This window comes from Typopeltis vanoorti, chromosome 13 (genome assembly GCF_054136105.1).
Source record: "Typopeltis vanoorti isolate ZY-2024b chromosome 13, IOZ_Tvanoo_1.0, whole genome shotgun sequence".
In the NCBI taxonomy this organism is placed as follows: Eukaryota; Metazoa; Arthropoda; class Arachnida; order Uropygi; family Thelyphonidae; genus Typopeltis; species Typopeltis vanoorti.
In genome coordinates, this window is record NC_143561.1 from 28977576 (window position 1) to 29005509 (window position 27934).

At 35.0% G+C, this 27934-nt stretch overlaps 1 protein-coding gene across 1 annotated transcript; it reads right to left on the minus strand.

The window, feature by feature from the left end:
• LOC150100018 (bcl-2-like protein 2) lies at positions 1 to 27824 on the minus strand. The gene is made up of 2 exons (XM_090402570.1): positions 27250 to 27824; positions 1 to 4250 (listed from the first exon to the last, which is right to left on the minus strand). The coding sequence occupies exons 1-2, from the start codon at positions 27682 to 27684 to the stop codon at positions 4107 to 4109; spliced, it is 579 nt and encodes a 192-aa protein (XP_090258696.1). The 5' UTR covers positions 27685 to 27824; the 3' UTR covers positions 1 to 4106.
• Positions 27825 to 27934: the final 110 nt, after the last annotated feature.

The window sequence follows — 27934 nt, forward strand, 5'->3', positions numbered from 1 at the left end:
TTATCGTAGACTAACTTTATTACGGCCCAAAACAGAGGCTGCATGCAGTACAAATAAAAGGTGAAAAATGAGCTCACTGTTGGCGTTAGCATACAAGAACGAGTTGCATGCAACCTCAAACGGATAAGAATTACAACACAGTACTATGTAAAAGTTTCTTGAATCACAGTCTCACTAAATAATTGACGCCGAGGACACTTCTCTTACGCAGGCAATAAGAAACAGGAATGAAAATTAACACAATTCTTTTTTCTACACGGGGAAATAAGTTGAACACTGAAGTATACTATCTTCACTTCCCAATTACCTGCTTAAAGACAACTGGGCTTCAAAAATTATACAAATACATTAACTACTGTTTCTTTCTCACTGTGCAATGGATTTTTACACATCTATTACAATACTTGAACAATTATATTACTATTAAATATACAGGCATAATAATACTAGCTATATACTATCATTGAAGACCTGATATACAATACCCAGTACCCAACTGGGAGTGGTGACAAATGCAACAGCTTAAGACCTCGTATACAAAACATTGTACATTAGGGTTAGCATTACATTAAAGACAGCAGTTGTAAAACACAAGTTAGTCAAAAGTAGTAGGAGTTACAGCAAGAGCAGCCAATTGTACGGCAAGATATTTAACACTGAATTATTCAAATGACATCGGGCATAATATCAACATTCATACAGGAGCAAGTGTTAAATCGATTATAAACGGGGCACAGATTTTTCGAAATGCAATATTGTTAATAATTTGCAACTTTTGATACTGAATGATATGTTTTATATTACCATAATTGGCACAGACATGCATTTTCAACTTCTGTGAATTATATAACCTAAAAACTACAGATATGGATATCATCCCGATCTCATTTGAACTGTCAAGACAAATTAAGTTTTTGAACCTGCCATAGAAAAAGAAGTCCATTGACGTTGTCTTGAAATGAATACAATCCCCAAATATCATTTGCCATTAGAAAATTAGGATGGTCTTGTTTTCATTTCAATCAATGTCTTCACACTGCGGGATTTCTACTGTAGCTGTTTAATCCCTTGGAGATGTAGCGATAAGTCTCGTAATTCGGCATGTCGACTGCTGTACAGTTGAGAAGAAAGAGCCACACATACCAATAACAGTTATCTTACAATATTCAGGAGAATCCTTTAGCTTACAAAAGATCATGAGCAGTTTCAAATATCATGGACTGCTATTATGTATACGTGTTAAACAAGCTTTACTAAGGTCATCATTTGCATTGCTTGAGGTTTTAAAAACAGACCAAAATTGTTTTACAATAATGATTTCAAGTTATCTATTTAAGAACAAGAGCCGATGAGGCACAGAGGGTTCATTTTAAACTATTGAGATCCTAAGGCCGCTAGGTGGCGTTCATGACATTAACAAGTTGAGCATACGTCGGCTTGTGAGAGAGTGCTGTTTGACTTCGAACAAAATAAAAAAAAAAAAAAGTAAAAGCTGCCAAAATTTTAATGTAACTCGGATTTGCCTCGAATATTTGTACCAAAGTTCATCAAGTCAAACAAGCAGCCTTCTTCACAACGGAGTTTCCGACTTTGTTAAAAACTACTAAGCAAATGTGTGGGGAAGAGATGGTATTTAGAATCAAACAGGCACTTAATTTTAAATCAAAATCATATGAATACCCCCCTAAGGTACAGTTCCCTCTGTAGTAAAACTCGAAATGACTTCAAGGAAAAACGTTAACATATATATTATCTCTTAATATATAATATGTGATACTTGCCTGGGCGACAATGTGTGTTCTTTTACCCAATAATAACGTCTCGTTTTCCGGCTAAACCAGAGAACTGAAGGCAGATATGTGGTGAAAGGATACAACTACACGTACAATTCCTGGCTCTTCCAAAAGGCAGACAAAGATTATACATAATGAGGTAGTCCCCATTTCCTGGAAAACGGGAAACTCTTCCCTGAAGACAAAAACGTACTACTGGAGTTTACACCCAAAGTTTAATCACTGAAGTCCAACCCGAATGAGGAGGGGGATTAAAAAGATTTCGCGTTTCTGCCAGATATGTCGTAGCTAGTTTTATTATACAGAACTTGGCGGTTCTCAAAATTAAATCCTGTTGATTTAATATGATCAAAGATATACAATACAACTGCATTACATTGAAGAAAAAAAAAAAAAAACTGTAGCGTGGTTTCATTTTTCCAAAATAAAGTCACTAAATAAGCACTCCTGGGTTTTGCCCCAAGGTATGTATATATATAAAATATTTTCGTAAAGTCCTGTAACTTCTATGACGTTATTTACCACCTGAAATAACCTGTCCCGAAAGCCGCTATTGAGTAGGTTTCTCTCTCCTTCCTAAAGAAATTCCCATAATCAACGCATGGGTTCCAACTGTATTGAAATTTTTTTTCCAAATTAACTTTAGTTCTGTTTTCATTTGTAACATAACACATTTTGAAGAACCAAAATCAGCTTAGAAAACTAATCCTTGACTATATTCAATTCCGCTTACTTTTAAAAGAACAGAAGCCAAAGTAACAAGATGCAATAAATTAAAAGTGAATGAGAACTGGTTAAAAAAAAAAAAATAATAATAATTAAAAAAAAAAAAAATTTGCACTTTTGGTTTCCGTTATATACTATCATTACACGGTTGGTGTAAACATATTCACAGAATCCGAGCAAGCTGATATATTTTTAAATATATTCTTCGGATTTCATTTGAACATTGTACCGATGTCAACCCGTATATACCTGGCATTAAGCGTCACTTGAATTGCACATACTCGTTTTTTTTTTTTTCTCCACCTTCTCTGTCACCCATAAAACACCGTGTTTTGCTTGCAGATTCTTAATTCCCCCCTCCAAATCGCTATTAAAATAAAGCAAAAACCACGATTGAGTTCTTTGAAGTATCTGACAAGGCACCCAAAAACGTAGCACACTAGGAAAGGTGGATGGAGGGAACAAAAAGGATAGTGGAATAAGTTCTACTATTCCAGTACCTAGATCCAAAGCACTCGCCCTTGGTGTTGCACAATGCTAGTAAAGGGTTGCTTTGTTTTGTAAGATACGTGAAGGTGACATTAAGGCTTCAGTTTACTACCGACACTTATGAAACGGATAGGAAGAGGGGGGGGGGGGGGGGAATAATGAGCCTCGAACATTTGGCTAACGACTAATAAAGTACACAAAAACACCAATTCTTTCCATATGAGGTTTCAGTTATATCGGACACTCGAGTCTGATGGCCAGACAGATGCCAGCCACCATATCAGGAAAGGGAGGGGGGGGGGGTTATGAGTGGCCGTTACGTAATTACACAGTGGACCGCTTTACATACACAGGAGGCTCCGTTTTTCTGACAGACGGGCGTTAGGGCATTGCGTGGGCATGTAACAGCAGATGGTTGTCGGGTGAACTTGCCCATAACGCCAAAGAGCAAACATGGCCAATGATTAAAATCCTACGGCGCACCGATTCTAGTCCCACCCTACAAAACAGTAAAACTATATACAGTTACAAAAAGAAACGCGAGATCCAATTTGTACGTTTGAACGAGGGCCCCCGACGCTTCTTCGTTCTCCAAAAGAAGTAAATCATCGACTATATTGTTACTTACCATTTCCACGATATCCAAAAGAAAGCTTTATTTAATTGTGCATCGCTGTGGGTAAAACAAAAAAAAAATAATAATAAAACACGCACACACAGAAAAAAAAAAACCCTCTTGAGATCTTAAAAAGAATCCTAAAAGTCCAATAGATGTGGATATGTATTACTAGTGATCCAAACACTCCCACAGTTCCTCATATTCATGAGTTTGATCTGAAACAGTCATCTGCAAACACATTTATAAATAAATCATATGCAAATAGCATGACAAATTACGATTGTTCGAAGTCAAATTTCCAGAAAGTTCTCATCGTTGTCAGGAGTCCTAGCAATGTCGATACCTTTGCTTTCCGAGTACATACACAACTGCTATCAGTCCAACTTGGTCTTTCAAGGCTGAGGGCAGCGATGGGACCTCTTCAGGAGTGAAGGGATGAAGAAATGGGTGCTAGAGAGAAAGATGCGAAAACGTCATCCTTAAGATTTTGATGTCAGGAAAGCTCCCAGTGTTAATGCACCCAGAGTACTTGCAGCCAGTCCGCACACAAGATTCTTGAATCCTGGCCATTTCGACTCGGTGGACTGGTTCTCTCCTCCATCGGAAAATGCAATTAAACCTTCCTGAAAAAGAAAGAAGAGCTATATAAGCCACAACATGCAAAGTACAAAAAATGTATTAAAAAATAAAATTATTTAAAAAAAAAATCACTCGTCTGATTTTCCTTTTACCAGAAATGAATCAGTTTTGTTTAGACGGTACACGTGTCGATAGAAATTAACAGTTACTTCCTGTAACGGACTATATTTTATCGGAGGTTCAAGATGGGAGGCCCTTCCTGTTGTGTCGGTTACACTTCACCGAACGTTCAAACCAACAAAGTTGAGACAGCAAAAGTGTTCGTAGACAACAGGAAAAACATTTCACGAACAAAATACTGAACTTTTCTATGCACAACACAGGTGAGAATTTTATTTCCGTGGATCCAGTTAAATACCGAATTAGCAATTTCAAAAGGTAAGAGGTTAAGCAAAAAAAAAAAAAAAAGTTTTTAAAAAAATGGGAATGAATTTAAGATAATTTTTCAAGATTTGAAATCCGTCTCATCCATTTCTTTACCCAGCCTGCGACACCCACGGAAAAAAAATGACAAAAATAAATGTATGATAACATTTTTTTTTATTATTATTCAATCTTTTTCGATTTTTCCTGTAATGAGATGGAATGTTTATAACAAAATGAAAGGTGGGAACGTATAAATTACTATTTGTAATCACTTCTCAGAAGGGGAAAAAAAAAACTAAATTTAAACAAAATAAACAGGCTGTAGCCAGTTTGTAAAAGGAGCTTGGGAATGGCGAAACCAGTTTAAAGAGGCATTTCTGACGGGTGCACGTGCGTATAAACTCGTACGGTCTACTATTTCAGGGTCAGATTCAAGAACTTCAATGCAGCAGATCTGAAGTTGGGACGTGGAGAACAGAGAGGTCAAGTTCGGCTTATAAATCGAACGGCACGAAGCAATAAAAAAAAAGTGGATATCACGTGATCCTGAAAAATAATATAAACAAAGATCGAGGTGAAACTGGAATCAGACACGAAATCTCGCCAGTTATCAACAATATCAAAAAGGAAAACTATTAACTAGGAAATGGTTTATCTACGGTCATTGCTTTGGATTTATTTAATATGAAACAATTGAGCCCCCCCCCCCCATTTAAACAGTCATTCGAAAGAGCACTTTCGAACGTATAAAGACGTATTTCACGGGAGTTCTCAAACCGAAATAAGGACACTCAGAATGTAGGTCACCGATGAGACTAAATTTAAACCCGATTTTGAAGAACATTTTTTTTTTAATTTTTAATTTTATTCCATTATCAAAATATACTGAAGAGAATAAAAGCTTGCTATAATAATAATAATGATGGGGGGGAAATTGGTGCAGCGATAAACGAGTTGATTAAACATGGTTGCTTTAAAGTCTCAAATTAGGAACTCCGCTAGGGCGGAGACGATACAAGTCTACCCCGACGACAGTTTGTGCACGAGCTTTTTTCCCACAAACCCTCTGTGCGGGATTATTTCATTCATCTCCCACGGGATAGTATGTGTGGCACGCAGCGTCCCAACAAAGGCACCGTAGATAGCACTGTCGACGCCATTCAGACCCCCCCTTGTTTAGACGGCCGAGGACGTGGGAATGCAGCGGCGGCCACTTCCCCATTCTGTTTGGGTGGCCCGCGGCCGCTGGCTGGCCCGACCCCGTAGCTCCGTGCGTGACTGGAAGTTATGCAGCCTCGCGCACGGGAGACTCGGTTCACAGGATAGCCTCTAACCAGCCTGCTTCGACAACAGCAATTGGTTGTAAGGCGGCGATGGTATGCAACACAAAACCAGCCATCCTTTTAACGATACGGTTCACGCCTGTCATCTGGAATGTGGACTCCTGCACCGGGTTTAAGGTGTACCTGGAAGAAAGAGGCTGACCATCCTAATGGCGGTGTCTAGGATGTTCGAAATTGAGGAAAATTCCAACGAACTGTTAACCACCGATGTACGAACAATTTAAATATGAAAAAGCTGTTAAAAAATCCTGCTGCGTCCAAGATTTAAAAAAGTCGGTTCAAATAGTGATGTTAAATAATATGCACACATTTTTCTTATATGGATGTAGCATCAGTAAACGAGTATAGAAATAATCCTAGAATCCAGGAAGGATCAAATAGTGATTTTCTTCGCGACAATTACATCCAGAACCATTTGTGACTTGTGTGGCAGCGTCGTTTGGACTACTTAAAAGGGTTTCCTTCTATAAATTCTTAAGTTGATCCAAATTTTATTAAATCCATGAGACACGGACAGAAAAGTAATCAAAAATAGTATTTTTATTATTTTACAAAATATTAGTTTCCTGGTTTTTGTGATCCTTTGAACATTAACGTTATTTGAATTACTTGACTATCTCACTCTGTATATTGCATGTATACATTTGGTTTTTAGTCCACTGAAACGCAAGCAAATCCAGTGGCGATCGTTTTAGTCGAGAAGTTCCCAGGTAGCACGATAAAGATGTCATCTTTAAAGTTTGGACATGAAATAAACACTATTGCAAGGGTATAAACAAGACAGGAGTCAACCGTGGAGCACGGAATCTTCAAAAACGAATGAGAAATGCTATCGCGACTAAAGACTGGGTATCCTAGAAGAATGTAATTCTGATATCGAGGGGAGCATTGAATGTGGAGTTTGGAATGGTATGAAGGCATTCACCAAACTAGAAACCAGTAGCTTTGTAAACGGTCCAGAAATTTATCCAATAGCAACTAATTAAACGCAAGAAGCTAAAAAGGTTAACTTTAAAAAAAAAATCGACACGAAACCAAAGATTAACAGAAAAAGAGATCAATGTATGCTCAGATACCAGACAAAAGATTAATTTGAAAAAAAGTCGAACTATTGAGTTGCCTATAACAATATCTGATACTCTTGAATACCAATTTCCATTCCTCAACCAAATCACGATGTATTTCTTCTCGACAACTCAATGTGCATAAGACAACTATTATCAAACGGTCTAATCAAGCTGTTATAAAGTTCAAAGGAACGATTTCCTTAAACCGCGATCCGTAGCAACCCTCTTTCAAAGAGTGCACAAAACTGCGTTTACAGACACATACCACTTCTCGCTTAAGCTCAGATGAACACCGGTCAGACTGCTTCGCGCAAGCTGTATTCGCATTCTTCAGATTGGGGGAACGAAACACGGGGGATAAGCAACCAAACAACAGGTGCATGTCGTGAACCTGCTTGGCCACTAGCAGTTAGACAATGCAAGGTTTTTAGAGAGACCTTCAAACGATGCAAAAGTTTGCAATTTAACTTTAACACGCATTAAAAAAAAAAAAAAAAAATGCTAAACTGCGACTGGAATTTCGCAAATCACAAAGACGTCTTGCTATTGTCTTTTGGAGTAGGATCATAAGAAGCGGATGTATACGCTACGCGAGACTACACACGCGAATACGGAAAGCGGAAAAAAAAAAGGGGAGGAGGAGACTGTTTTACAAAAAAACTTGCAACTTAATCCAAAATAAGCAATTTTGCTTAAGTTCAGGGCGCTAATATAATGCGAAGACCTTTTCAAAGACGTTTTTATTCACTTAATTCAAAAGGTTCAAATACTATGTATGACAATTCAGACTAAACACTGTTCATGTTAATCATATACTTGCAAAGATATTGTCGAATTATATATTAAAAAAAGAAAATGGGACAGCACATCGCGAAACTCCATCCCCAAAAGGTGCAAACGAATAAGAAGCCAACAGATTAATATAACATTGGCCAGTTGAAAAACGACAGAATAAATTTATAATGTGAACCGAAATTGAATTCGAGTTTATACGTTAGAATGGAAGCCGCTATACCAAACTAAAAACATAACTGCTGATAATAACTAGTTTTACAAAGTAGGTTTTTTTTTTTATTTTGTCCCTCAGAGAATACGTAACTCACATCCAAAGCGGGTTATTTGACGAGCCATGTATTTAATATTCAACGATGCACAAAATGGCGACCAATAAATGCTTAATCAAGGAATTTTGGTCCAGCGCCTAATTCGCATTGTTGTCCTTCGAGCAGCTATGAAAAAGTAATTTATTTTTCGAGAAGGGAAGAGGTTAAAAAAATACAGTGTAAGAGGGACGAACGGATATTTATATTCCATAGAAATTTCAACTACACCTCCACATGCGTTACTGGTAGCGAGATTTTTTATTTTTACCCAGAAGAATTCACTTTTCTATTAAAAAGTCAGCAATCCGATATTTCCATAAATAAACTTAAGACTAGACTGGTATAAACTCCACCCTTAAAAAAAAAAAAAAATACTGTCGATTCATTTCACGCTAGGAAACAAGCTATACTGGGGAAGCGGGAACAAGTAAGGTGGGAGGAGGACTTAAAGGAGGTCTGTGCCGCGGGACGACTTCTCAGGGCTACCAACCAAGAAGAACATTCACAAGCCGCGTCACACGAGAACTTCAAAGGGCAATTCAGAGGAAACTTGAGCAAAGCATTTCCTGTTCTTTCATGGAGTAACGAAGGAGAATAATAATGAGGAAAGTTGCTAGTATTTATAAAGTCGACAAGGGCGAAGTCATATTTCAATCTCTTGGCACGTAAATACTGCGATTCGTTGGTCTGTAAAACAAAATGTAGTTATAAAAATGTACTTTGCACTGAGAAAGAACACAGAAAAATACTGCGAATGGAATCTGCTATTTGATTCAAGCAATTTCTTCCGATTAAGACTAACGAAAAAAAAAAGGAATGCTGCATATTGCTGCAGTATTAAACTGATATAGCAAACGACAAAACACCGGAGCATTTATGTTTACCAAAATGTCAGCCAATGAAAATGTTTTCTTGATAAGAAATGATTGCATATCAAATGGTATGCGCATCATTACGAATATTAGGAAAATACGCTATTGTTTATGAGCAGTGGGTAAGTGATTTTATCGCTAGTTTTATTTTATCGTCTTTTTCGTTTAATTTCATAGCTTTAATGATAGAGGATGCATGCTTTTGGTTTTATAGAAATTATGACGTTCCTTCTGAGCCCCCCCCCACCAATTAGATACTATTTCGACAGTTGCAAATGGAAGTTGTCAACGTCTGGTTTGAGGTTAACATAGTAATGAGCTTTTAATGAATAGGAATTAAACTATTTAAATTTATAAAAATAAACGTGCTGTAATTAACAGAGCCCTGCCTGACTGGGTAGGGCAAATATTGCGAACATCTCTACATTTAAAATCAAATGAGAAATTAATAAAATGCCAACGAATGTCTAGCTTATGTGTTAAGTATATTTTCTATAAAAAACACACGGAAGGTGGGGTATTTTAAAGAGGGAGGAAATAACTTGAGAACAAGAGTTCAACGACAGGTTGGCAACACCTAGCGTCTGTCTAAGAAGGTAATCAGGCAGCAGAACAAAATCTTAGCAGCCGCTATTTTCTTCTCTTGCTTTGCATGCACTCATCAGTTGTTTCCTAGGCAACTTAAAGGCATTAACCCAGGTCACAGACCTGAACGCTCCATTTCTGTAACCATGCACTGGTTGGCCGCCTTTGCTATCTTGGAACTCTTGGAGTTACCTGTATATAGCAATATTTCCAAGTCATTCCCAGCCTTACCAAGCTAACAAGAAATAGTGGAAGGGATTATATTACACCATTCTTCTTTACGGTTATCGCAGGGATTCTGTCTCGATTACAGACAGGGGCCGCAGACAAATGGGGCGAGGTTTGTAAGATAAGGCGAGGGGAAGGGGGAGGGGATGTACACATCAACGATAACTGGAAGTTTAAAATGTCAAAAGTTTATATTACATGAGCATGCCATTAGATCTTATTAAAATTTTGATCGTAAAATATATTCCTGATAACAGCAAAACTAGATGAGTAGCGCAAGCCATTCCTTCAAACAAAATCCATGTTTGTGCGAGAAAAGCACCACTTTTACAGATGTCCTAGGTCGCTAGTATTATAGTGCATGCAAGAAAAAAAAATGCAGTTGCCAACAACTTCTTTAAGCAGAAAGTAAACCGTTCTACAAATTAACTGGAAAAAGGATGCCGGCAATCACTACAGTTCTAGGAAAGAATTTAATGATCATTTCGATTTCAAACGCTACTTAATTCTTCATATTAAGTAGATTTAATAACTTTTACTACAATGTTGGAAATAGGACAATATATCCAAATTTCAGCCACAAATCAACTGATTTGAGCGAAATATATTCTCACCAAGTGACTCCAAGTGTTTATAAAGAAATGCCAGAATGTGGAAATTCCAATATAAATGGGTCCTATGGATAAGCAACTCCTGTTGGGGAAGTAAAATCAAAATCAGCACACACTGGTATACCTACTATATTATAAAATCACTAAGTTACACCACTGAGAAGAAAGGGTTAGTGTTCCGTGGAATCTATGTTGTTCAGCAGTTGTAACTCCAATTTACGTGATTCTTCGTGTCGGGGATGAAAAATCCAAAATATTCCACCACACAAGGATTTGTCAGATATCTTTCACATAATCATTAAATGTATTTGTATTTCTTCATAAAATGTCAAATTACAGTGATGAAAATGTATCAAAATTCCTAAATAATGGGATAGAAGATAAATATCACAATGTTCTGGATGTTGTTGAAAAAAAAAAAAAAAATAAGGACACTACTGTAAAAGGAATCAGATGATAAAGGTGATCTAAATATTAAAGAAAGATATGAAGACATCCAAAATATCTAATTACTTTGAAAAGAAAACAGACAATGTTACAGAAGTGGTAGAAAATACTCAAGGAAATTACGTATGTAAAGGCTTAGGTGTTGTTGGTTATTCATAAGTGCTTCACAGTATAACCACCGCCAAGAGAAGGAAGGAGAAAAATACATTTATTAGACTTAATATTTTGCTAGTTCTTTTCTCAGCATCAACTAACTGACAAGTTATAAATTGCGCGCTGATGCTCGGTAAAAATAAATGTGTGTGTGTGGGGAATTCAAATTGTAACTGAAACTGAAATAATGTCTTTACACTCTCTATGGCGCTAGTTAATCATAGTTAATTTGAGGAAGTCAGGCCATTAGGTCTCAATACGACAGTTTTCCCAGATCTTTAGTAAATTAATGTAACCAAACTTGAGTGCTTCATAGTTGATGCCGATTCTAAAAATCTATAATTCAGATCTATAACCACTTCTATGTAATAGATGCTTTCCCTCCATCTAATCCTATGTGAAGGAATATCCAGAGCATGGTCTGCTACTCCCGACTTGCCGTACAGATGATTAAAGATGTAATTTTTGTGTTTACGGCAGATGTTAACAGTTATTCAGTTCAGCGCTGACGATGCTCGGTAAAAATCCAGCAAAATATCAGCTTAACGTATCCTCCCCCATCTCTCTCTCTTTGTTTCTACCTTCCGTGAAGCACTATTATGAATCGAAGGAGATTACAATCTAGAGTAGATCGACACTTGAGGTAGAATGCAAAGAATATTGTGTATAAGAATATCTTTGATATTCATCCATATAAATACACCTTTCAAAAATAATTTGAAAGCGATGTTTGATTACAGGTGGCAAATGTCAAAGTATGCACACCATTCATCTAAATAGTATCACCTGTTTAGCTTTCAATTCAGAAATTAAACTCAATTAAGCTAAAGGAACGAAATATTTCTGGAGTTTTAAGAAATAAACACAATCTTAGCTAGCTTCATATCGAGACAAAGAAGGAATGGTGATATGGTCTTTTTAGAGAAACGATGTTCATGAAAGATTAGCACTTAAACGTGGACTCTGCAAATGAGACTGAAAGAGGTTTTGTAGGCATAATAGCGAGATGCTGTCCCTAGAAAATATATTCAAATTAATGGGCGTAATATGATAGGGTTATTACCGGAATATTTAACATCTAAATATCAATGCATTATTATTCGATATACAAAATTTTACCAAACTTTAAAATGCTTTTGAGAGCCAGTTTAAAGTATTAAATTAAAATTGATCTGTATTTCAGTACTTGACTGAAAAAATTCACAAGTCAAACTTGTGGGGGAGGATTTTGAATTTTTCATCCAAGATGAAAAATTCAAAATGACACTGACATAGAACTAGAAGACCGGAAATTAACAGAAAATCGTTTTTTTTGGGGGGGGGGGGAGGGGCAACAACACTGCTAAAAGTTATATAGAATTAATTAACTCATAGTAAAGTTAAAGGAAGAGAGAAGTTGAACACCTGCTAAAACAGAGGAACAGAGATGAGAGAAAATAGGATGATGAGACATTTCAAGATACAAAAAACAGTATATAAATTTGTGTTTTAATAATTTTCTTATTGTAAATAAGAAATGAAAGATATACAAGTACTTGAATACTGGCTATTTATATTCATTTTTAGAAAATATTTCCGATAAATCAACATTTAAAAAAATAAATAAATTACACAATACATGCCCTACAATCGTTGCCATCTCCAAAGGATATATGCATGTAACAGTATGGAAGCCTTTGAGGATCTAGGCTAACAGCAGCATGTACGAACGGTGTTATTATCCCCAAAAATCTCATTTAGCAAAATCCTGAATAGATGCCATTTATAAACTTCTCTCAATGATTAGAGGAACAATAGCACCTTGCTAGACCATTCAAAAAACCCTGTGGGCAAAAAAAAAAGTTTTTCTTAGCATGGGCTTTTATTCAGATATTACACGGATGAGTAGTTTCATTCTCCTTACACTAGGAGTAGTATTCGACGCGTATACTAACAACGTGAGAAATGGGTCACGCATGTATCCCATCATATCATATCATCTAAAGTCTAATTTAAGTATACAGTTCATTAAAACGAACAAGAAATAATGTTGCAGGTGACTGCTCAAATTACCAGTTTTTTTTCTATCCAGAATAACCTATAGTAAGAGTAATAAAACTTATTCAACAACAACAAAAAAAAAAAAAGGAAGTAGGCTTGAGTGGTTAAGAACAGAAGAGACAATCTACCCTTTCAACATAGATAATTAATCCAGCATTCATATGAATGACACTCCTTTCCTTACTACCAGGAAAAACGAAGTTACCTCATACGAAAAAGGATTTATTCATTTTCAAAATGGCTACCCTTTAGTGTTATTAAGAGTCTAACTTTTAGTATCAATTTGCTCTTTTTTTTTTTTTAAATGTTCATTATAGAAATACTGCAGCCATAAGTTTAAATACAAAAATAAATTTACAATCGAGTTATTTTTATTCTTTAAACAAAAATCAAAAGTGCTACTTTAATATCTTGTTTCCTGTGTTTCACTGCACTTTAAGCAAGATCAAATCATTAAGATGAATATAAATAAGATTATAGATTGAAATCATTTACATCACAGTGGTGTAGACAAACTATCAAGAACAGTAACCATTTACTATATTCCAACATTTATCCATCATTCGTTCAGATATGGCAAAACATTTTCTTAATGAAAATGTTTACACCTTTTCTGAAATTTCAGAAGACTAAATTGATACTATTTAAAAAAAAAAACCCAGACTGTCATTACAAGATTCTTGTATGCTTGCCTCTAATTTAGGTCATGCCTCATTAAATATAAAGTAATTTTACAATTCATTGGCGGATTTCCAACTTTATAATTGCAAAATTCATATTTTGAATTAGACTATCTCTACAAGTTGGATCCAAATTAAATCAGTTATAGTGGTGCATTTTTAAGATTAACTATTCCATTTTGTGCAGAAATTAATTACAATGAAAAAAAAATTGTATAACATATGATAATCCTTCCTAACCCAATTAGTCATATCTATTAAAGGTCCTTGCCTACCTAGCTTTTATCTATAGTGGAAAACACCCATTGATTCTGTGGCCACATCACCTGGATGCAGTTTTATCCTCTTTACCTCATTTGATTTTTCCTACATCCTTGTCAAAAAAAAAATCTGTATATTTCCTTCCTCCCCAATTAAAAGTATCAAAAACAGCAGTCAATTATACTTCATGACTAACCTAATCCAAAAAAAAATAATAATACTAATTTGCATCATGTAGACTGTAGAGGAATCTTAAAAAAATTACATGCAAATCAAACTATGATCTACATCATAAATCCATTTCACACTTCATTCCAGTATTGCTGATGCAATCCACTTTTGCTTATACTGAAGTTTAGTGATACCATTTTTGATCCCTTTCATTAATGTTTTAAAGGGCTTCAAACAGAGATGGCAACTTGTCTTATTATATCCACTGTTATAAGCAGATAGGTAGCTTGTTCATGTATTAGCTGCAATAATAAAAATGAAGGCCTCAGCAAATAGAAACAGGATTAAAAACACCCCATAATTCCTAGCTTCAGTTCCATCAATATGGTAGTTTGTAATCTTTTCTTACCAAAATATATAAATTACTTTTCCACATTAAACTGGCACACAATCTCTCTACACCACCTTGATCAATTACTACCTACCCAATTTTACATCAGCAAATAACTGAATATCTTCCTTCAAATCATTATTTTATTATTTACAAATTAAACAGTAGTGGTTCAAACAGAGCCATGCACTACACTGCTAGTCACCTGCTTTCTCCTCTGCTCATCCTTATACTCTTACTCTTTGGTATATGTCACCAGCCTTCATTTGTTCCAGTTTGCTTAAGTTCTATGGTATCCTGTCAAACACCTTTGCAAAATCCAGTAGCATCAGTGTGGCCAGTTCCTTTTATCCAACTCATCTATCACTATTATAAAAATAAAGTGAGTAAATTACCTATTCTTCAATGCCATGCTTTCCCATCTCCCCAACATGACTTCACTGACCAATTTTTCAAATACCTTTATCATCACTCAGAGCTGCCAAGAAATTATAATTTGCTACCATAGTCTTGCAGCCTCTTATGAAAGAAACATATTTTTCCCCTTTTTCCATTTCCTTAGAAGTTTGCTGGAGCTGAGACCAATTCCTTTGCACATTCTCATAACATTCAAGCTGATATCTTGATTCCATGCCATATTTGCATTGATATTCTGCAATATCGTAAGTACTTCCAATTCATCAAACCTTTGTTCTCACCATCAGTTACTGTCACAGCAATATCTTCACTCAGATGATACTCTTGCAAAGTGGTTACTCAGTAACAACTATTCTCTGCTACTTCCACTGACTCATTACCATCAGCACTTGGTTATCCTTCTAGTCTTTAAATTACCACATAGCAAAAGAACTGATTTTCTTTGGCCTGCTTGTCTAATTTCTTATCTTCTTTTGCCTTCCTTGTCATGTGCTGCTCAATTTTCTTGCCTGTGCTTTGTACTGCTTGTGATTTTGATCACCTTTCTCAACTCATCTACCATGGAGGATGGTAGATGAGTTCTTGGCAGCAGTAATTTTAGATATTGAGGATATGCACTCAAATGAAGACTTGTTAGGAATTATACAAAATTTAGTCAATGTTATTTTTTCTAGATAACGAGTTGAAATAATTTCAAATACTTACTCTGAACATTACATGATCAATTCCAATTCTCAAACTTAAAATAGTGAACAAACAAGTTTTTTTAGTACACTTTACATAAAAAAAAAATCATGAAAAGAATCACTTTTTATAACTGGTTTAAAACCAGTTCAGAGAGGGAAAAAATATTGCCAGAACAGTTTGACCCATTTTATTTAGGAACACTTGCAAAGCTGTTTTAGAACTATGATGCATTTGAAACACACAGCAATTAGACACTGACATTATGCCATAATACGGAGATTATATTAAAGAAAGTTCATATGATATTCTTCATAGCGATTCATTCATTTCACAACTTTTGGTTGTAATTATTTTCATTGATTTTCAAATGTTATTTTTCTAAGGCACTTTTAACTGCATCAATCCACATAGATTGGATTTAGTCTGGAGCCCCCCCCAATACTTATATCGACTGTTTTGTTAATCTTTCTTCTCCCACTATGACCAAACCACCTTCGATTAGCTCTGCTTACACATTCCTGAATTATAATGAGTACCTAATACCTTCATTTTTTTTTTTTTAATGATTCTGCTGTTGATGCCATTTGTTCACTTCGTAAGATTTCTCCAAATTCATATCTGTAGTCTAGTCTGATCAAATTATTTCCTACTGTCAGATCTATATATTAAAATTCGTTTGGACACCACCTAACTGGCTCCACCATCATACTAGCTTATTTTATTACTTCCAAGTTAAATTTGGCATCTTAATTATGCATTAAACAATTTAGTGGTCTTTTTATTGTTGATTTTCATTATTCAGTTCAGTTAAGGAATTCCACGTAGTATTGGATTTATTTAAGAATAACATCTACACATAAAGTAAGGATCTGAGATTAGCATCTCCAATTTTGGTATTAGGTGTAATCCAATTTTCTTCACTGAATCTATATAGGTAATAACAGCATGTACCATTATCTTATACCTGATTTTAAATAGAAATATTGTGAACGATGTTTCTGGACCTCTCACGACAAGTCTTTGGACTCCATAGAGATATCCAATAATAAATAAAAACTATGAAATTCCTTTGATATTCAGGTAAATAAAACTATGCAAAGAGTGAGTAATAGCAAATAAATGCAGAATTTATAAGCACCTGTAGCACAATTGGAATGACAGTATATTGCACCCTTCAATTGGAAAAGGCCCAAGTTTGATTCTTGTTGCTATAAGAGCAATCTTTATATCGGCTCTTTCATTTGAAGGCAAGTTAACCAATCTCATACAGAAGTAGCAGAGTTTTTCCCTCCTGGAAACTTGGTTTTTCATTCCACATACAGGCATATTGACTTTCAGAACATGCAATTTACAGACAAAAAATACTGGTGGTGGTGAGGGAGCAGTAGATGCTGCTGATTGATAGTTGTGTGTAATAGGAGAATTAAGCAGTAGGAGAGATGGTTAGATGTGTGTAGTGGAGTAGAATGCACTCCTGTGATGAGCCCTTGGACTCCTTAGAGATGTTACGTAATAACCCACATGTATCTTGTAATGTCACTACCACACTTTTGGCCTCAAATAAGAATCCCCCGGTTCAACTGCTATCCACAACTATTCACCTCTGGATGGACTTCCATTTAAAAGTGAACTAGTAAGCAGTAATCCCTGAATTATCCAGCCATAACAGAAAATTGAAAGGTTCTCTTTTTCTTAAAGAGCCTGAGAACTGATTAAAAAAGTGATATTAGTCCAGGAAAATCAAATTTGTAAACAAACCATTGTAGAAATCACCCCCCCCCCCCCATTAGGTTGTAAATTAAATTAAACTTGTCAAGGAAGGAATTATGTTCTTGTTTTTTCCTTTAGCCAAGCAAACAAAGTTTGCATGTGAAGTATTTTCACAACTAAGCTACTTGTATATAGTGATGACATCGTATCAATTGCCTTGGATTCTATAATGCAAAGAATATGCCCTTTTGGATATGCATAATATCATTCATTATGGGAAGGGTCACTACCCAGACCAGTTTCAACCTTTACTGAAGTCTCATCAGGGGGAGCCAGACCCAGAAGAGACCTAGTTGAATTAATACAAAATTCATATTTTCCATATACAAGTGTGTCAAAAAAGGTATACCACTTTAGATTATTTTTATCCAATGAATTTTAATAAGGTGGTATACCTTATTGACATACTTGTATATTGGAAATATGAGACTTTTGCTTTAATTCAACCGTGGTCTCTTCTGTGTATGACTCCCACCGATGGGTCAAAATCAGTCTGAGTAGTGACCCTTTCCACAATGCATAGCATTATACATGTCTGAAAGAGTGTGCTTTGCATTACAGGATACTAAGGCAATTGATGTGCAGTCAGTCTATATACAAGAAGCTTAGTTGTGAAGATACTTCACATGCAAACTTTGTTTATTTACAATTGGATAAAGCAAAAATATAACTTCTTGGAAAGTTTAATAGACTAAACCCTTTAGTCATTTTGAAACTGAAAGAACTAAAGAAAGTTATATTTTCTAGAAAATAAAGCTATAAAAATGTGTAAAACAAAAATCAGTCTTTAAATTTCAAAATTAATAATGTAAATACAGTAGTTACTACAAGAAAATCAACATTAGAAATAAAATTTAGCTATGTATCGGTTTAAATTATGTTCAAAACAGGTTTAGATTTCTTAATAATACTGAATATCTATAAATAAGATGTCTGCTGGTCAGGTGATAAAAGGATTCTATATTAAAAATATTCTTTAAGGCTAACTTGAAGAGACTGATTCTATTAACAAATACTAATGATTGTTAGTTTAATGTTGCTAAGTGCAAGATATGCATTTTGAACTTAATATAATGCAGACAGTATTAATGAGAATTTGCTACAAGTGGTTAATGAAACAGACCTGGGAATAACAGTGAACAGCAAGTTAAACTTGGAGGCATTGCTGTTAAGATGGTTATGATATTCAAAGCACTTGGAGCCTAGTCCAAATGCTTTGAAAATCATTACATATCATATAAAGCTAGTAAAAGAATCATAGTACAGAGGGAATTTTTTCAGCTTATGGTAGGTATACAGGGGAGGAATGAACTAAATCATCCCTGGATGCTGAGTAAGGATGTGATCAGGAAGCATGTAATGTCTAGATTCTTTTCATGGTATGTGGCAAATGAATGGAATAAGCTGACAGTGAACCTTCAGTGAATGTTTAAAGAGAAGTATGATAGGAACTAAGAAATAACACTTTCAAAGGTGTTAGCCCTTTCAAAGGGGCCTCTCCCTTAAGTCACTGACTCCCTGGAGTTATATAGAACTTCTGTAATTCTTTGAAACAATGACATTGTGAAATGATTTTAGTAATTAAAACAAACAAATATAGAAACCATACCACTATATGTCAGATATGCATTTCAAAAGGTAATCCACTACAACATAAACCAACTGAAAAGTAGATTTGGTTATTAAAGATTACTACAATGGTTTTCTTTCCCATCAGTTATGGCTTCAAGATACGATTCAAATATTCAAGTTGTGTTAAGATGTTAGTGTTTTAGTGTGATTTAGAAATCACTGTATTTAATCAACTGTTTAATATCTATTGGATCGAAATTGCACTAAAGGAAATAAATATATTGCATTATACAGGTTCATGCACCTTCATCAAGATAACTACATAAAGTTTAAAAAAGAAAAGCCAGCAACACACAGATTAAACTTTCACTCAAGAGATCTTTGATCACATGGCTCTAACATGCTTTCTTTTACACCCAAATACAATCAGCTCAAATACCAAGTTTACCAACAAAAGTTTCACAGCTGTTCTGTCTTTCTGATAGATTTATAGAAGTTTCCCAGAATATCCATCTTACTTTACAAAATTTCAATCTACAGCAATATTTTGTTCTTCAAAATAATGCACAAAAAAATTTAACACCTTGAAAATGAATTCAGATGAATCCATTAAATAAAATGGATAAAGAAACATGTTTTTCATTATTAGGTTAACAATTTACCACCCTCTATTAAAAAAAAGGACATCAATAAAATTTTAATTCTTTATATAATCTTAGGAACAGTATCCTTTTGATATGTAACTTTAGTTGGCCTGCCTAGAACTAACATTTCAAAACAAATTTCGCCAAGACTGCAAGACAAGCATGCCATTGTTTAAATCAAAGACTAAGGGTTAAAAGTAATCAATTTAACAATACAATTCGTACTGGTTTGATCCACTGATAGATTTGAGGCCTCAAAGTTAAAGCAGTAATAAGGTCAAATGAATGTACAAATTTAAAATATTTAGCAACAAAGATGAATGAAAAAAAAAAACATTCAGTATATACAACAAAAACAAATTTGGCTGTGTAATTACATTCTCTGAACAAGATTTGCATATATATCAGATTCTGATAGGGTATACGCAATCCCTATCAATAATCTGTGGTCCATCATGGCCATGATGGACCACTGAGGATAACACAAAGGCAGTACGAGATATTCCACTAGAACATGAAGTTAAAGGCAAGACATCAGCCTTCAGTAAGAAAGAATGCATAAGATGACAGACCTAAAAAGTTTAGGCTTTATCTTATTTGTCATCTCTGCTATCCTCCCACGATTACCATTCATTTAGGATTAAGTTCATTTCTGAACGAGTATGAATATATCTGTGACTCATTGTATAAGGGTTTAAACAGTAACATGAAAAGAACCCAGATGACCTGGCTCATTTGCTAGATGTCAGTGACATCATTTCCCTTGAAGCCTAAGATCTGACAAGAGATGTCTAAAAGCTACTTTAATAGAATAATTGTTGTAATAGAAAAAAAAAAAAAAATCAGATTCACATTGCAAACAAGAGAACATATAGCACATACATTAGTAGCATTTCTTTTACATATTCTGGTAAAAGCTACACAGTATACAGCTTCACCAGAATAGTTACTGCATTGTTAGGATCTGGATGGAAACAATACAATTGGGAAAAAAACAACACCAAATCCAATATTGTGGCATGAAATCAGTGTGTGAGTGGAAATAAGCAATAATTGGCAAAATGCACCTCCTGATAATCTTATTCCTCAATGTCAGATGGGATTCTGCCAATGAAGGGTACTCACCTTTCCTGAAGCACACACCTTTGACCTATAATCTAGTGCTTGGTAAAAACAGATCTAAATGAAATAATAAAATGGAATAAAAATTTCCATCAAGGTATTAAACTTTCTCCTACTGTGAACTTAAACACTTTTTTTGCTGATGGCCAAATAAAAATTAAAAATTCTGAAGATAACTTACAGAAAGATATTTTAAATTTAAATGAGATGGCCAAAGATTATGGAATGACAATATCAACAAAAAATCAAAAACAATGGCCTTTAAAGGACAAGATCCATTAAGAACTAAAATAGTAATAGATAACAAGATCTTAGAACAGGTGAATTCATTTACTACCTAAGATGTATGATTACATATGAAAAAGATATAAACCTAAAAATTGCAAAATATTTAAAAATAACTGTGTAATTAACTCTATATTTAAACCTAACCTAGTTCAAAAACAAACCAAACTAAAAGTATACAATACATTAGCCCAACCAGTCCTATTGTATGGAAATGAAATCTGGACAATAAAACAACAGACAGATTAATAACAGCTGAAATGACGTTTATGAGAAAAAACTGCAAAGTATACTCTGTTCAATCACAGAAGAAATTATGAAAGAATTAAACCAGGAATCAGTAATAGAAAAAATTAAAAAAAAATAAACATAAATGGATGGAACACACTGAAAGAATGAAAACAAAGATTACCAAAACAAGCCTTAAATTACAAACCATTAGGAAAAAGAAAGCCAGGGCATCCTCTTAAGAGATTCAACAATGACTTCTAAGGCTGGAACAGGCCATTCTAGGCCTAAATCCTTGAAAAGCATGATGAGATGATGGTAAAAACAGATCAATTGACACCCATTTTGAAAAAAAAAGTAAGATGTTCATTTTTCTATAAGATGAACATGTGCAAGAAACACAAGCTTGTTCAAAAAAATGGATCCTAAGAACTCTGCTTTTATAACAAAGATATTATTCCTAGTCTTATTTCTGGATCAGGCTAAAGATTAAATTTTGGCAAAGTGCACATTAACCTGATAAAAAGTGTGTACTTGATTCCTTAGTGAGTGGTCTGAAACAAAACACTAGCTTATAGCTATTGTCCTTCAATGATCCTCATGTTACAGGAATGCTGGCTGAATGAAGTCTGTTCTCTGACAAACAGCTTCAAACTTCTGTGGAATGGATGTTTATGAATTGCTACATGATTCATTGCTCTGAAGAAAAGAAAAGAACCACACTAAGTCTAGAGCAGAAAAACTGGATTGCCTGACTCTCACAGCCCATCCTAAGTACTAACTAGAGATAGGTTCACTATCTATCATGGATGGGAGTACACACACCTTGGTTTCTGCAGAAAAAAAAAAAAAAACTTACTTGCTAGAGGTCGACTAACTTGGAGAAAGATTTCAAAAAGGTCTAGTTGACAGCCAGAATCAAAACTTTGAACAGCCTAGTGCTATGGATGCAATACCATTTCCACACAGCTATACAAGCTTCCTGATAAGAGAGGTCATTATTCAAATTTACATTGCATGCAGGTTATGTCACATGGAACAAAAAATATACAAACAACTAGATAGGATAGCTGTGAGTTCACCCCGATAACCAATTTCTATGTAAAGAGAACCAAGCACTCTAACCACTAGTTCAGCTCCACTAAATAGATACATGTTTGCTATTTAGTCCCAGATATACATTTTTGGTACATTTTAATAGCTTGAATCCTAAAATCCACTTCACAAAACTAAATAAATGTTTCTCTTTCCTAGAGACATTAATTACATGCCTTTCACAAATGGTTCATTTTTTTTCCCCTCTATAGAAAACCAACACATTAAAAATACATTTGTACAAATTATCATATTCATTTAGACAGAGTGTATGGTATCCTACTAACAGAGCAATCTGTTCAAATGATCTGCTGTTATCACTGAGCTCACTTTTACACTTCAGCCAATCCCCACAACAAAAGAAAATAAACACTTTTCAAACACCTACTTTTCCTAATACACAAGACTGATATTGTCCCATATCTATTCAGGATAGACTTGAAAATACATCCTGAGTACTTGATAAATAAGCTCTACTCCACATTTAAACCATATGCCAAACTAGCAACCATCATCCATTCACCTAATGACATTCTCTACCACATCTAGGAGCATATGGAGTACCCTGTATGACCCAGCTTACTATGGACAGACAGGAGGATCTGTTCAAGTCCTCCTTGGAGGACAAATACATTAGGCACTTATGCCAAGTCAGGAATAGAAGACCACATCTTGGACACTCCTTCACACAGAATCATATGGGGAAAAAAACCAAAGTGCTACACTGAAATCATTACAAGTCAGACTGTTTTTGGAATCACCAGCAGCTTAAAAGAAATACCCCAGACCTCAACAAGTCTGGTTGTATTAATTTATCAAAAATCTGAAAAGGTCATTTGAAGTTCAAATTAATACTGTTAGCATTTATCCAACAATAGATGGCACCAATTAGCTTTGTGTTGTCTGTTACAAATTTTAAACCACGGGTCGCCAAAGTTATTTGCCCATCGACCCCTTCAAGAGTTTCTTGACTTGTTATCGACCCCCCTATATTTTACTATTACGTAATTATAATAGGACAAGCAAAAAAAGACGGTTATGCGAGTTTTTAGATTATTTATTTTATAGTTAGTGTTTATTGTAAGTATAATATAGTATATATTATTATTATATTACTACTGCTATCACTAGTAATATCACTGGTATTACTACCAGTGCTGCTCAACTCTTCAACATAGAGAAGTTTAGTTCATGAATGAATAACGATTGAATTATAATATGTATGTTGATGAATTTTAGAACATTAAGCTCATTTATATGTCGATGCGCAAAAATGAGACTGGGATCGAATACTTGTAAGTATCAGTAAAAAGAACCACGCATGTGTTGCAATCTCGCTCCCACTGGGCTGGCCGGCAGGAACCACCATTGGTAAATACGTAATTTTGGCCTACTTGATTGGCCTCAGTAACTATTTTCATGACCTTACTCCATCTTACAGGTCCATGAATAGGACCTGTAAGATGGAGGTACTGATCCCACGATTCACTCTTAATTGCATTGTCATTACCTCCATGTCTTTTGTCATGGAGGTAATCCAAGTTAATCGAATTAAATATTACCCATACAATGATGTCTTACATTTTTCTGTTGACCCCCAATCGACCCCTAACAATGTCATATCGAACCCAGGGGGTCGATATCGAGTCCTTTGGCAACCACTGTTTTAAACGGTTCCCACTGTTAACTAAATGTTTCTGTTTATATATTGTAACAGCCCATGATCTGAAGATGCTGGATATAATTTCAGCAACTAATTAAATATATTCATTAAAATAACCTCAGAGCAGGCAATGTTTGGAGGACATGACTAGTTGATCAAATGAGTGCCTTATGAATAAGTGACAAGAAAACACTTGCAGGAAAATGATCAAGATGGATGTGGAATGAAAGACCTAAGACAACTGGATGAACACTACTCTAGATGCAGCCTATCATAGGCTACATCTAGAGTAGTAGTAGACTGCAAGACAGCAGCATTAGACCTAAATGGTCCATTAAGCTGTTGATATATTTCTAGAAAATAATTCCAAAGAGATAAAATCTCTATTTTATACTAAAATAAGTATACTAATTACAATCAAATTTAGTATGAACTTGTTCAAAGTAATCAATAACTTATAGACTATTTTTTTTTTTTTTTGTCATAACTTGCATTGGCACTGCATAGCACTTAGGTTCTGGGAAATCCATATATTCACCTTGATTAGTATTTCAATAATTTGGTTAAATAATTCAGATTACAAATAAGGTGGATGTACTGTGGAGGCTTACATAAGATGAGTTGTATCCATACTTTAATTAGTTATATAATTAATTTTCACTCTATTAATTAAAAAGTATGAATAAAAACGATGCAATCTAAGTTTTGTTGATTATGTGTGTAGAACATTCATGAGAAAAAATTTTGCAGAATTTCAACAGTTATCCCCCTCCCCTCCATGAACTAAACTCAAACTACAGCATCCTTTTCATAAGAACTTCATAGCCAAAGGACATTTTTTGGAATTCAAAAGCAACACCTTGATTTTTTTTTTTTTTTTTAATTATACCTATAACAAAATTTATGGATTTTGAAAACAGATATAGCAGTCTGTGTTCCACATATGGTGCCTCAACAGTGCAGATGGAATGATAACAGAATTCATCTCCTAATCTACTCTAGGTGAAAATATTATTATTTATTTATTTTTTTAATTGAAGGCAAGTTAAATTTCATACTTCCACAAAACAGGCAAGTGAGCCAGAGAAGACATGCAATTAGCAGACAATACTGTATACTTGACAAGGGAGAACAATGCTCATGAATGCTGGAAGTTTCCGATATCACGTAATAATATGATGTCTTAAACTTCAACATACAATGCTTATATGACAAATCCATTAGCATAAAAAACAACCCTAATATTTTATATTTAAAAAAAAAAAAGCAAAATCGATTATGTGATACCAAGGACTCAATCATGGGAAGGTACCTTAATCCTTTACCCACATACAACACCACCAACTACCCACGGCGATATTAACTGGCGATTAACATTTCATAAATGTCTTCTCTGGCCGATTTGCCTGCATGCGGGATGAAAAACCTGAGTTACCTCCGCACGAGATCGGCTAGATCCCTTCAACGAACAGTCTATATAAAGATTCCTGTCGTCACGAGAATGGAACATGGGTCTTTTCCAGTCGAAGGATATTCTGTCGTTATTCGTTAAGAAGGCGCGGAATTCTTTCCACCGGAAGAATTATCACTGTGAAGCAGGTTATGGGTCTAAATGCTACAGGCGCTAGTTTGTTAATTGAAAAATGAGCTTTTTTTTTTTTTTTTTAAGTGATTCAACTACTTGTAGTACCGTTTTTCAGAAAATTGCCAAATACATTAAATGTCTATAAACATTACAGCTACATGAAAACGCTAGCTCAGTCAAGCAGAAATAGGCCAATTTTACAAGAATCATAATTAGGCTTAATTTATCCGTTAAAAATGAGTTTTTATGAAATTCTTCAGTAATACTAAACAGTTAATATCAATGCATACTTTAAAAATCAGAAGTGAATTTAATAAGCACTATAAAAAGTCCATTAAAGATTCGTGGAACTTTCGATAGGCCATTTAAAAAGTTGCAATACTTTGTGCGTTTTTATTTTCCTATCTCACAATCCTGGAAGCTATTTTGAAATACAAAGTCTTTCGAGATTAAAGAAACTTATTTTTATACACGCGCTCAAATCTAATAAATTCGAATACATGGTGGATTTGCTTAATAAAGGAAATGCAAAATTTAGGGTGGAGATGTAGATCTCTCCGGCCTTGGGTCGAGAGGAGTTCAACATGCCCTAATACTAAAGTGCTAGGGTGGCAGAATGTATGAATGAGAGCAACTAATCGAGAATTTTATATACATAAAAACTGCGCTAGAAAGAGGCCAATTTTGTTCAACGCTCCTCGATGTAGTTTGATTTTGCAGAGGCTTATTAATTTCTAATAAGACGCTGAGATCGACTTTTAAAAATTGTTCTTTGTAGTCAGAGTTTACTTTCTAGTTAAAACAAAAACAAATTATAGGCTGTACATCTATAACAGAAAATAATATAATTCGTTAAAACACTAATTACATTATATTATAGGTGTAAAGCCTCACAAGCCTATAATACATCAGTACCGTGAGTAGACTAATCCGAAAACCTTGCTGTATAGACCGAACGCTGAAAACTTTTCCCAGCCACTTCAAGCCTCCACCAAGTAAGGATCCTAACAGAGTGACGAACCTGTCTATTATGGTTATGAAGTATCATGTGAGTGTTTTGGAAAGAATCTGCTTACGGTTAATATCAGAACTCTGTGTATGTAAAGTACAATAATTTTGAGGGGGGGGAAAACTACCACGTCAGTAGCGAACGAGATTAAATTCAATTGACAGCACCGGTCGGAAGTATCTTCTAACCTTTTTTTTTTCCCCACCACGAAGTAAAGTAACCTACACATAAATACAAATTTCTTGGATAATTCGAATCGCTGGTTAAAATACGAAACTACATTTTAGTAATATAAGTATTCTGAATTATTAATTTTAACCACTTGCTACAAAGTGCCTCAGTTTATTTCAATCCAAACAGTATTATTGTAACGAGATCGCCCTTCAATGCCAAAGGGGACTGACCACATCCATAAGTAGACATGCAATTCGGGCGTTGCACCATGAAAAAACAAAAAACAGTCTTCTACAAGCATCTTATACTATCAATTTTAAAAATTAATTACCAATTGCCATAGAAATAGGTATATATACATAAAGATGGAATAGGTGGGCGTTATTAAGCATCTAAGATTTTAATACTACCTACCCAGCCTCCGTGATCATTTATCCACACTAATAGTTCCGAAGTTGTTATATAAGATATTAATGCATGTGCAACTTCATCAATAAGTTGTGGCCATTCTCGGTCCTTACAATGTATCGCCAGTTCACTTGCGAAAACAAAAAGGGCCACTATCCTTGCCCATTTAATACCCTCATTAAAAAGTTCATTTGCCACACCTACAAAAGTCGCATAGAGGGAAGAAGGAGAAATGTCTAATGATTCACACATTTCGAGTAAATTTTCTCTATAGTGTGCCTTAAACTCATCTCCTAAGGACCTCAGAGTCAGAAATACTTTGCTGGCAGGTCTCAATGGCGGCGAACACTGCCATTGATAACCGTTCTGGCGCAGCTGGTAACACATGAAGTCATTTACGATAGCTGTGACTTCAGGATCTTCACGAGTATGGTTAGACATTTTGGTTTAATTTCGAAGTGTCGAACACTTTTCGTATTACACTACCATAACTAATGGCACATAACTAAGTACATGAACACCAATATGTTTCTGTACTACTATTACGCGGACGCTGCACAACAGACGCAAAGTAACCGCCTTACTCCAATACACTTGAATGAAAATACCCTCGTTTCCTGCCAGCTATGCCATTAAACAGAACAAGAGTCATGTGACATGATACCGCAGTGCTGCTGCAACTGCCATCTAG